Source organism: Strix aluco, chromosome Z (genome assembly GCF_031877795.1).
Source record: "Strix aluco isolate bStrAlu1 chromosome Z, bStrAlu1.hap1, whole genome shotgun sequence".
Classification (NCBI taxonomy): Eukaryota; Metazoa; Chordata; class Aves; order Strigiformes; family Strigidae; genus Strix; species Strix aluco.
In genome coordinates this window covers 64,195,458-64,208,482 of record NC_133971.1, presented here as the reverse complement: position 1 = coordinate 64,208,482, position 13,025 = coordinate 64,195,458, and the positions used below count along the sequence as shown (strand labels likewise).

General features: G+C 37.1%; 1 protein-coding gene across 3 annotated transcripts in view; it reads right to left on the bottom strand.

Moving 5' to 3' along the window:
* The window catches only part of SLC12A2 (solute carrier family 12 member 2), a 64,650-nt gene that overhangs the window by 12,235 nt on the left and 39,390 nt on the right, over positions 1 to 13,025 (bottom strand). For all 3 annotated transcript variants that reach the window (XM_074812027.1, XM_074812026.1, XM_074812025.1), the window contains exons 12-18: positions 11,949 to 12,072; positions 10,492 to 10,593; positions 9,071 to 9,226; positions 8,370 to 8,469; positions 4,886 to 4,997; positions 1,750 to 1,890; positions 1,442 to 1,548 (exon numbers count right to left, since the gene is read on the bottom strand). In XM_074812027.1, the coding sequence (XP_074668128.1) occupies positions 1,442 to 1,548; positions 1,750 to 1,890; positions 4,886 to 4,997; positions 8,370 to 8,469; positions 9,071 to 9,226; positions 10,492 to 10,593; positions 11,949 to 12,072 (842 nt within the window). The remainder of the gene's footprint in view (positions 1 to 1,441; positions 1,549 to 1,749; positions 1,891 to 4,885; positions 4,998 to 8,369; positions 8,470 to 9,070; positions 9,227 to 10,491; positions 10,594 to 11,948; positions 12,073 to 13,025) is intronic.

Genomic DNA, 13,025 nt, shown 5'->3' with positions numbered 1-13,025 from the left:
AAAAAAAAAATTATTATTGCAGAAGCAAGCAAAAAGCCTGAATAAATGGCTGAGTAAAAGTGGAGTAAAATGAAGGACAAAAATCCTGAAAGATCTAAGACAGAAAAACATGAGCTTAACGACATCATACAGTTTGCATTAGCCATTAATCATCAGTCCTTTAAATATAAATATCTCATTACAAACAACCATAAATCAGAGAACTCCCTCCCATGTCATTTCCACAGACAGAAATTTCTCAAAATTTCACTCATTAAACAGTTCTCTTTAGAAGCAGTAAAACTTGATTAGAAATGTTCAAAGTATCAACATATTCTTTAATAAATGCAAGAAAAATTGAGGTTGATTTAAGAAGAAAACATTTTGTCCATTTGTAAATATTCTTAATTCATTATTTAATTTGTTCAATCTGTGCAGATTAGATGTATTTCTATTGCATGCTTCAGAAGCTTTCAATTTTCTAGAGATTTTCCAGAAATACACTTGACCTACAGTTACTACCTCCTGAGGTTTCTCTTTTGGGATGTGGAGAACCACATGACTTGTAGGCCTTGACAGATCTTCCAGCTGAAGTCATTCCAAAATAAAATAGGAAAAAGAAAAACCAAGAACCAACATGTTTCCTTATTTTTCAGTGCATTTGGTGCTCCTGCTTTTCTCTTAAGGAACTGAGAGAGTGGGAGGGTATGATTTTTTTCCTTTTCTAATGTCTGCCTGTAATCCCCCATCCTCTCTTTCATTTAAGTGTACAGTAAATGGAAAATGTAAAGCACAAGTGAAGCAGGTTAAGCAGCACATCAGGAAAATAAAAACCACTCTGCCTAACACAAGAAGCAATTTTTGGTTTTCTTAAGTGTTTGTAGCACAAGTTATTCTATTAAATTTTTCAGTCAGAACTGGTCTGCCTTTCAGTACTGTGAAATTACACTGGGATTTCCTTTCCCATCTCCTTTTTGGCTACTATATTACTTTGGGTGTCAGTGCTGTGTATCTGGTAAGTGAATATTTCTTGTGAGAGCAAGGTTTAACAAAGGTTAAGAAGTCTTCAGCATAAGAGTTGATTCATTCTCTACTACACTTAATCTGTACAGAAGTAGTGTAGGAAAAACCCTGCTTTCAACAGAAACTATGCTTTCAAGAATTCAGCAGACTGTCACATATGACACTAGTTCCATCTCTAAAGACAGTAACTCTTAAACCTCAGACCTCTGCCATAACTCTTTCTATACACAGAAGTTATTATATAGAAACCTATTCTGTTTAAACTATAAAGACTTGTTTATTAATTTCCATATCAGAAAAAACAAGATATTGAAGGCTGCTGGACCAGCAAAATCTGAGTCTATCTGAAAGAGGATTCACGTGACTAAGATCTTCTTGACTTATTACCAAATATACTGAAATGGAACCTAAGAGCTACACCTCCGCACTTTTTACTTACTGGAATAAATTGATATAGGTTTCAACATCTCTCATGTCAACTTGTCTCCAGTTTTTCTTAAATCCAACAACAAGGGTGTTAGGTCTCATTCTACCCAGACCAGCAGCCTAAGAAGAACAAAAAACATTTTTTTAAAAACATAAATAAAGGTTCTACTATTTTCTTAAGCAGAAAACAGTGTCTTTTTCATCAAAGTTTTAAGATAGCTTTGCAAAATGAAAATACTTCAAAGTATAAAAACACTTCAAATTTTGATGTTCATCTTCACTCCTTTCATTAAAAAAAGCAAAACAACCTGAGACCTGTACCTGCATTAAATATTGCCCTCCATCCCTTAAGTCTTCTGCATGTACTGGTGCATAGAAAGCTTTCATCTTGTTTTTAATTAGCCATCGCTGATATTTAGCCAAATCAGTTGACAGTTCTTTCATGGCTTGCCTCCGAGGACCCTTTCAAAATAAGGAAATAAAAAGAGGAGAGGGAACAAGAATTATGAGTACAAGTAATAATAAAGCGCCACTCTCCCTTTTTTTTTTTTAATTTCACTGCTAGAATCCAATTCAAACTTGAAGAACCTAAAAACATGCTTCCACACTATCAAAAAAAATCCAAAACAACAAAATACCAGGCATTATGAGCAGCAAAGAGCGGACCAGATTCTCATTTTTAGCAAGAGGGTTGCTCAAGCTTGTCCTCCAAAGCATAATGTAGTTTTAAAAGTAAAGGGCTTTGTAATGAAACATACACAGATATAGGATGACTTAGTATTAGGCTTTATGGGAATATTTGTTTCAAGCTGTACAAGTGTGCTTTTGTGTGTAGATAATCCTAATCAGAAAGCCTTTGTCACAGTAGTGTCACTTCTGCAGTTTTATGCTACAGTCAAAGTCATCTCCTCTTTAAATACCTTTTTATTTTTTTTTATTACTTCCATCAGGACGAATCATTGTGTTCCTCCTAGACATCAAAATGCAGAATACAGGACAAGGTATAATCAAGAACACAGTAGCCTAGCTTTTGCAAAAGGATACAGTTTGCAATAGAATACAGACTCTGACCAAACGATCAGAATTAGTGAAGAATAAGATAGTGTCATCGTTCTTGTAGGAAAGCAATTTTAAATACAGATAGGATATTGTTGGAAGCATGGAAAAAGCAAATCAGCGAAAAAACTGATGGTGCCCAGAACAAACACAGGACGTCATGGAGATCCAGTGATTTGTGTTGCTGTAGTACCAAGGAGGAATGCAAAGCGAGGTGGAGGCCACACGGTCCCGTTCTTCCCCTTTTCTCAAGGAACATTTGACATGACTATACAGATTTATCTCCTACTCTTCCTCTTCTCTCAAGGACTGTTTTGCAGTACTCTGCAGACCTTATCTCTCATTCTTCCTCTTTTCCCACAAAACCAGCGCACACCTTGCACCAAGGAATGTGCTGTGTCATTACTCAAGAAACAATGGCTTGGCCACAGTCCCACCCACTCACACATACGTACTTAGATAAATACTACCCTGAGTTTGTATCTAACTCGGAGGGACGATAATCCGATACCAAGTTGGAGGGACAGATCAATGGGTTTGTGCTCCTCACCCGCCCCCAGAAGGAACACCTTTTGGTAAGATTTGAGCCCTTGGCTACACCAAGTGATTACCCGGGAGTTAAGTGTGTGTGTGATTGCAATCCTTTTTCTTTTGTGTGCAGTGCTATATAGCCAACCTGCAGTCTGTGCATTTATCGTAGGCAATCTCAAAGAATCTGTAGATGTGGCATAAGAATAAACTGGACTATTCATGAACCTGACTGCTTCTCTTGAATGCAACCGGACCTACAGCATACGGGCTGTTTGTGCATCTGGTGTCAGGCCTATAGGCATGGCCCCAATTGGCATACCTATTAAGAGATAAGTCCAGCCGCCTCTAGCCCCTCTAATCTCTGAGGATTGGCTAGAACGCAAGGGGATTTATCTCTTACGAAATTAATTTGTCACCTTAAATGCACCAGATATGCTCCCAGAAAATCTCTAATCAGAACTGCTTTCTTACCAAGAAGGGTGACACCACCTCATTCTTTTCAGTGCAGCCGTACTTCTGAAAGTAATTCCATCTGTGATATCTCACCTCTCTAGTATTACTCAGTTTCTGTCCTTCACACTCACTGAAATTTTAAGTTTGTATAGACAGAAATTAATAGAACTGAAGTTTCTGAAGACAAAACTGGCCAATATTTTTTTAACAAATATATGTTCCATGCATTGCATTAACTTAACTTGCTCTTGATCTGTTCCTTTGATCAGAAGCAAGACATATTGAATGTGGTAAATTTAAACATATTTAAGACTAATTAATTTTCACATTTAAAGTTACACTTGCTTAAATGTTCTTAGTGATGTCACAGAAAAAGGTTGGCCTTAAAATATGAAGCTAAACTACACAATCCCAATATGCTAAAACATATTTACCAATGCTTATCAGAGATGCAATAGCCTCTCTGTAGCTAACTAAAGTTCTGGTACAGACAATAGTATGACACCCACCTTATATCACGGTTAAGACAACTCATGACAAGCATGATTTTGAAGAACAGTTACTTGAAGCTTGCTTCCTTCCCCCCACCCTAAAACCTTTACAGGTCTGCCATACAGGATACTACTTTAAAAAAAAAAAAAAGTAATAACTGCTGAAATTATGTCCTTGCAGAACAGCCCTCACACACCTCCAACTCCAAAAAAACCCACACCTCATCCCGACAAAAATCAGGGAAAGTTAGTGAAATACTAGGGGCTGGGCAGAAAGGAAATAGCAAAGTAAATACCTGTTCACATTACTGTTTCACCTGCCAATGAAATGAATCCAATAACTGAAGGAATAAAAAACTGCTTGAAAGGTTAAGAGCAGTTTTTAACGACTGACTAAACTGATATCGAATTTACTGCTCAAGGAGGTTTATTTTAGCCCAAACATTGCAACAAATCTACACAGAAATCAGTCTCCCTGAAACAATAACACTGAAGAAATCCAGCTGTATATTGTGCATCATTTTGATCAGCTGCTCTGACCAAAGCATGAAAGAGTTCATGAGACTGTATGACACAAGGACAGAAAAAGACCCACCCTGTAATCCAATGTTCACTTTACTCCTACAAAGTTTCCTCAGCATTTAAGCATCAAATTATCAAAGGTACTAATTTTGCAGTTTCCCCTGTAGTATACCTAACTGGCATAATGACGATCCATACGTGAGTGGATCCTACCAGTAAATCTTCTTTGCAATTCTCAATGTCTAATGATGCTTTCAATAAAAAGAACAGCAAACAAAACACACCAACAAAAAAACCCCACACAAACAAGAACCACAAACAAAAAGCAAATAGGTTAAAAAAAAAAAAGAAAAAACAAACCAAGTAAACAAGGTAACTTTAAAGAGAAGATAGAATACACTTACCATATGTATGTGGCCACAGATCATCAAGCCCACATTCTTGGTGAAAGCATGGACAAGGTGAAGCAAAGCTGGACGTGCATTTGGAGCACCTGTCATAATTAAGCACTGAGGTCTAGAATTGTGAAGAAATAAGGAGAAAAAAAAAAAAAGGTTGGAATTCATTTCCTCTGGAGTTGTGGGGTTTTTTTTATTAACATAAAGAAGTTTCTTCCAAATATGGGCCATAAGAACATAATCATCACTGGAGAGATAGTAATCTCGTCTACTTTTACAAGACTATGTTAAATTAAGTAAAGATCAATTTTTCCACAACTGTCAGCAGACCTATGATTAATTACTTCCAAATTTGGTAATCCCACTAAATCTGAAGAGTTCCACATTTAAAAAATCAGAAACAGATTTTAGACAAGACTAGGTCAGAGGCATTATTTTTTCCCTCCCCATTTGTAAAGACATATCCCTTTGCATTTTCCAGCTTAGATTTTTCTGTGCCCAACAGAAAAACTGGAATCATATGCTTTTTTAAAAATTACTACCATTCAGAAGGTGGAGCTAAACAACTGCAAGTTATTCTAGAAAACTTTCTAACCAGTTTTAAAAGCTGAAGTGTCCAGATTTCGGAATTAATTTCAGGAGATCATCTTCCGTATCATAAGAACCACCTAAAGTCATCTCGCTTGCTCTCTATAGCGGCTCCAGTTCATTTTCCATAATTAGAATCATAGAACAGAATCATAGAATCACTTAGGTTGGAAAAGACCCTTAACATGATTGAGTCCAACTGTAAACCTAACACTGACAAGTCCACCACTAAACCATGTCATTAAGTGCCACATCTACACATCTTTTAAATACCTTCAGGGATGGTGACTCAACCTTTTCCCTATAGGCAGCCTGTTCCAGTGCTTGACAACCTTCTCAGAGAAGCAGTTTTTCCTAATATCCAGTCTAAACCTCCCCTGGCACAACTTGAGGCCATTCCCTCTCATCCTATCACTTGTTACCTGGGAAAAGAGACCAACACCCACCTCACTACAACCTCCTTTCAGGTAGTTGTAGAGAGCAATAAGGTCTCTCCTCAGTCTCCTTTTCTCCAGACGAAACAACCCCAGTTCCCTCAGCCGCTCCTCGTACGACCTGTGCTCCAGACCCTTCACCAGCTTCGTTGCCCTTCTCTGGACACGCTCCAGCACCTCAGTGTCTGTTGGACACGCTCCAACCGCCTAAGTGAGGGGCCCAAAACTGAACACAGTATTCAAGATGTGGCCTCACCAGTGCTGAGTACAGGGGGACAATCGCTTCCCTAGTTGAACCACATACAGTTGGTCTCAGACCATTGATCCAGCCTGTCCAAGGCCCCTCTGTAGAGCCTCCTACCATCAAGCGCTTCAACACTCCCACCCAGCTTGGTGTCATCTGCAAACTAATAAATAATAAATAAATACTGAACTTATCTGGTTTAGAATGTATTTCTAGAACTCAAAACATTTTTTGCCATAGGTTAGCAAACAGTATCAGGCCAAAAATAGTTCTCCTAAAGTCACTATGCTCAAAACTGGCTTACATTAAGATCTGTATCTCCTTAGGATAACAATTAAAGAAGTTTAAAACTCAAGAAACTATATACTAGCTTCCCAACCAAAATAGCTTAAGTACTTTCAATTCAATTCTAAATACATACTGATTAGCAGAACATTTATTTACTGTATTTACAAGCAAAAAGTTACACTTTGTAAGAATTTTCCTATAAAGCTTGTTTCTACTTTGAAGTTTGCAATCCAAATAGACTCACAGCAGACAGAAGTGAGGTTGCAATACTAATCATAGTTAGGTATTGCAAATTATTTAATGCCAGCCTTTAGATTTACATTAAGGAAAAGTTTGAAAATTGCTGCTCTTGATACCTAAGCAACAAACAAGTTTCTGAATGTAGACTGTTTTTTCCTATTAACAATGCAGTCTCATGTAATAGGTAATACAATGTTTGTAAATAAATGAGGGATTTTAATGTCACATTAGGCCTTAGGACTTTGGAAGGAAGAGCTGTTTCATAATTAAACTGCAAATTTTGTGCTTTATACTTACAACAGCCAAATCTGAAAAGAGTTTGGAAGTGGAAAGCCCATTAATACTCATATTAATACATTTGTAATTTAATTTTACTGTCATATTCTTTGAGGTTGTGCTGGTACCTATCACGATGGGTTGACATCTAACTTCAACTGTTTGTATGTATGCAACACAGACATTTTAAGCACCTATTCTGTAGTTCAAGAAAATTTAGTCGCTTCCAAGAGAGGCTAAGGGTCTGAATTGGAGTACTTTTCCAACTGACAGGAACACCATGGATCTTTTCTTTGAAAAACAGTGCTGCTGCCAGGTTCTGCATTCTGGACATATCCTCAAAGAATGGTATCTGTATCAAGAATCTCTCCCTGAACTCACTCATTATCAAATTCTGCCCTAAGTCTCCCTTCATGCACAACAGAAGATTTTAGTAGTCATATTATCTTGCTAAGCATAACAGAATAATACACTTACTGCAAGGGATGATAGATTTGCTAGACTAAGTGTCATCACTATAAATCCTGTGCTGGGCATAGGCAGCATGCAGGAGGCAACTGCTCTATTTGAAAAGAGACAGGTCAACAGAACCTTCACCCCTGGAAATACTCAAAACTTGACTGGATATGGCCCTACGCAGTCTGATGTAACATCAAAGTTAGATCTAACTGTGCAGCCAGATCTGTGGTAAGTCAGTTGAATTGGGAATTGGACAAGACCACATGGTAAAGTCATGTTCAATCTATGATTCTGTTTATTTGGAGGAATTAGTTTAAGTCAATACTTTTTGTTAAAACTTTTTGAAGCATCTTTCTTCTACAATAGCTTATTCCAGAAAAGTGGCATAAATACTACAGAATAGAAAACTGCCTCCTTGAGTAGGACTTTCCTGGGTAGCATGCTGGCAGACAACAAACCAGTCCTCTTCTTCAGTTCTGTGAAAAACACTCGTGTAGCCTGTTTGCTATTACTGAAGTGCAAATGAGAGAACATGTCTAATGTGAAATAGCTGGTGGTGAGGACAACATCCACATTATACACATCTTGGGGATTTTAGGTTAGATTAGTTTTATCCCAAACATGTGGACTGAATGCTCATTAGCAGTTTGAAGCACATCTTCCAAATGAGTTTGTCATCAAAGAGGAACACAATTCACAGTTCACGATGCAAACCATGAGGCATCTAACAATAAACAGGCATCATCCACAGACTTGCTTCTGAAGTGCACTCTCCATCAGAAATACAATGCTAATGTAAATATGTCCAGAAGACATGCATGGTGGTGAAATTGGTGCTGAAATGGTGTTATAACCCACAGGAGATGAACAAGCATTTAACAGAAACCATGACAGCCAACATCAAGACAGTACCCTACTGAATACATAGAATTAATTTCCTGTCTTTAATGTTAACTGTTACCTAAAATTTTTCACGTGATCTTCCACTCCCGAGAGCCGAATAGAATGCTGTAGTGCATTCAAGTAAGTCAAAGCTTGCGTTGAGGATCCCCAGTTCACATCTGTTGGAAGATTTGAAATTCCAATATTTTATTTAAAGCTGTCCATTGTAAAACTACATGATCACAAAATGAATGTTGAATACCAACTGAAAACACAGAAGATATGTACCAAGATGTAGCTTATTCTACACAATACTAGTCAACAAACCCTACAGCTATTCTATCTAAAGATAACATTTCTGTAAAAGTTTTAGAAAGGTTTACTGAAAAAAAACCCCACCACTCAAATGCCTTTTCAATTTGGAAAGGTAAGGGAGCATCCTCTTTCACTTCCTGTTAAAACATAACATGCTTTCCTAGTGCCTTTGTTGTTGCAACCCAAGCTCTTTCTATATACACTTTTTCCTCAAGTTTTCATTCAAATGTTTATGTCTACATGCAAGGCATGCATCTTGATAATTTGGGAGGAGGGGGGAACAACAGCAGTGACTATACAGTGACTATACATAATTACATTTCACTACAACTAAAAAGCCTGAAACAAAAGTTTGAACTAGTTGGCCAAATGGAAGTAACCTTTTTTTTATCCTAAAGGCCATTATTTTTTCACTTCTACATCCCTCTTCCCCCCACCACAGCCAAAAGAATCCCCTATACATACCTGGTTTCTTGTAAGTAACATAAATGTAGAGTCCAAGTACTATGACATAGGTTAGAAGTGCTGCCCACCAATTAATGACAAACATCACAATGCAGCACAGAATAGCTCCAACAAGAGAAATCCACATATTGTAATATTTGAAAGCAGGGCGCCAACCTAGTCAAAATATAATTTGGAAGACAGAAAAGGGGGGAAATTAATTTAATCACTACCCTAAGATAAGGAAGGCACTATTCCTCTTTTCCTTCCCTAGTGTTGTACATCACATTTCATGTGAATGTGTGACAGTTTCAGTTATGTATAAAATAAAGACTTTGGCACATTTATGCTTTCACTTTTCCAACACCTTTCAAATTAATTTTGAGTGCATCTTTCTTATCTAGAGATGTAAATGCTCCTAATTTTGCCCTTTAAAAGTATACCTCAAAAAGAAAGTCTAAAGATGCTTGTGCCAGTTATGTCTACTGAATCAGGCCACAGGAACCTTTGCCAATAGCCTGCCTGACAATAGATTTTTGCTTTCAAACATAGTATAACATGAATCATCAGCTCGTGACTCTCTCTCACTGTTTCTAGTTGTGTATTTTTACTATTTTCACATGGCCAGAAATTTTCACCACATGAAAAGGACAGATATATTCAAGTACACCTTGAATATGTATATTGAATATTCAAGCAGAACTTGAATATGTCAAAATACTGGACTCTCACTGTTTTACATCCTTATCTGTCACAAGTTTATCCAAAATCAGGTAAATACATACACACACCCCACTAAGACACCCAAGATTAACAAGTGCATTAGACATAGAACTGTGGTGTAAACAGAATTATGCACATGCTCTGGCAAAATAATGATATCTACTAGTTCATAAACTTAAGAGGCTTTTAAGGGCATTATTTCAGTACAAATGCATAGTGGACTGGATATTATATACATCTGTTCTGCAAGTACTGGGTTTTGGCTTATTCCTATAATCTAACTAGCCTCCCGCAGTAAAAGCTATAAAAATGTGGCAATACCACCTGCAATTCCCGTTTCTTCTGGACTGCAAGATGAAATATATTAACAGAGAAATCCAAAGAAGACAAAAGGGTGGTACTTGAACACCAGATACTGAATTAGCAAGAAAGCTTTCTTCAAGAATTTCTGAATAAATACTGAAATATCTTGTGTGCCCTCAGCAAAGATGACAAAATTAGAAGCTTCCAGGCTCTACTGGATCACTCAGTCCTCACAATTTCAGAAGACCCAAATACACACCATATTATGCTTGCAACTCAGATGCATCAAGAGACTCAAATAGATTATTTATTAACTAAATTAAACTAAGCATTCATTTATATTAATACCTTTTAAATTGTATTTATGCATAAAGAAATTGCAGGTTAAATTCTCACCCCCAAAACGTAGTTCCTACCTGGAGATTTTGCAAGAGAAGCATGAAATACAGAGAAGTTAATCAAGGCATATGAGGCCAAGAAGAAGTTAGAAATAATTGGAGCAATGACGTTCAGTTCAGCTGTAAAACCAAAAACAAAGCAGGTTGTTATGAAAGATAGTATCAAATGGCTTTGTAGATTCCAGAATAAAAAAATCTGCTACAAATAACTTTATTTTCTGATGTACTCTAAGGAGAAGGAGTTTGTCCTTTCTGTTCAACACAGAGCTATAATTTTAACAGTCTCTTATTTACTAACTCAGGAAGTATAACTTTCAGTTTTAAAAATACAAACATTTTTCCACACTACTGAGTGTTTCACTTTTGAAGCACTATGTACTTTCTCAAAATAATTGAGAATATTTCTTTCCCACCATGGCTTGATTAAACAGTGCCCCAATACACTGGGTTCTGAAGAATGTCAGAAAGAGCAGACAGAGTGTTAATACATCTGTAGTAAATCTCTAGCTCAGTTCTCAAAGAACAAGGTAGTAATAAGTTTAAGATACAATCAACTATGGCAAATAGCAACAGCAGACAAAGTTAGTGTGAGCAATGTGACAAACACGTTCATCTGCCTGCATGTTAAAAGAAAAGTTGCATCAATGGTACTAGTGTAGTGCATTATTACAGACCAATACCACCACAGCAGTGATGAGTACACCTTCTTTAGTGAAAGAGATGGTAGTACCTGATGCTCTCCTTTCCTTGAGGCAGCATGGTACAAAACATTTATATGTGTACTCTCACCATCAGAAAAAGAAGCGATCAAAATGTAGAATGTGCCATGTTAGTCTGTCACTTTCTACTTCTTGTAATCAAGCTTCCAGTCAGCATGCTACAGTAGGGACATCATGGGTATACCTGTACCTTAAGCAGATTTGGGGGAAGGATGAAAAAGCAAACTGGAAAAGAAGTTTAAATGCACTGGTACAGGACTCATAGGTGGACACAGCACAATTAGCCTGCCATCTACACCGAACACATGTAATTCTACCTAGACTATCTTTACCTTTAGCAACAGCAGCATCAGCACTCATCTGTAGTGTTTGTAACTTAACAGAAAACACACTAAAAAGTGTTCATGCAAGTTTGCCATTTACTGAAGTCATTTGTAATTATTAAAAATCTGAAATAAACTTTCATATTTACAAGATACAACATCTCTCTACCTCAAGCAAAAGATGTATTTTTTTATTGATAGCTCAAGACAGATACCTGCAGTTACTGCAGTACTCTACAGTTCAGTTCAAATTTATTGCCGTTCTAGACAGTTATATTTATAAGATAGTAGAAAGTAACCCTCAAACAGATTTAGAATGCTTGCTTAGAATTAAACTGTGACCTCTAGGACACTACCACCAAGTCATGATATGGAATAGAACACTTTGTAGAGGACAAAGGGATATTGAGATTTATAATAATTTCAAACTAACCGATTAGTATGAATCCAAGAGCAATTAAAAATGTTAGAAGATATCCTCTCAGTGGTTCATTGTTCTTCCCATAGCCTTTAGCAAACATCTGAAATCCTGGATAAATGTTGTCCTTGCATAAAGCCTAACAAAAAATAAAATTCAAGAGTCAGCAAGCATTTTTTGCAAAATGTATCCTTACTAATGCTGTCTTCCATTCCATATTATCTTCCTAAAAGAAGTGACCATGTATTTAATTTTATTTTCAATTGTCTTTGTATCTTGACATTTTCCATTTCCAGTATTCTATCCTTCAGTAATTTCTATTTTAAGAACAAGCTTTGCTTTTCTGTAAGTGACTGTTTTAATTTACTGGTGTCTTACAATCACAAAGAGTCTTTCTTTAGAGATGATATTTTCTCAGGAAGTGGAAAGTCTGCCCAATGTATATAGTAGTTTTCTGCATCAATACTTGTGCTTCTATTCTTGAACAAAATCCCTTCTATGTTTGACATCCTACTGAACTTTAGGGAAAGAAGGGCATTAGAGGACCCAAAAGTTTTACCCAATGAAGAGAACTTGCAAGACAAAGAATTTGGTTAAATGGTTAAAAAGAAGGTAAAGCAAAACACATTCAGGAACATCAACCAAATCAATGTAAATAATTTAAGCAAGAACTGGTACACAATTATTTTGACTGGAGTGCGCCAGTTGATGGCTACAAACTCTTTAGGAGGGACAGACAAGGAAGGAGAGGTGGTGGGGTGGCGCTGTATGTCAGGGACTGTTATGATTGCTTTGAGTACAAGTGTAGTGAAGACAGGGTGGAGTGTCTTTGTGTTAGAATCAGGGGGAAGGCCAACAGGGCAGATGTTGTAGTAGGAGTCTACTATAGGCCACCCACCCAGGACAGAGAGGTGGATGAAATATTCTATAGGCATTTAGGAGAAATCTCATGATCGCTTGCCCTTGTTCTTGTGGGAGACTTTAACTTCCCAGACATCTGCTGGAAATACAACACAGCAGAGCGGGACCAGTCCCGGAGATTCCTGGAATGTGTGGGAGATAACTTCCTGATACAGCTGGTGAGTGAACCGA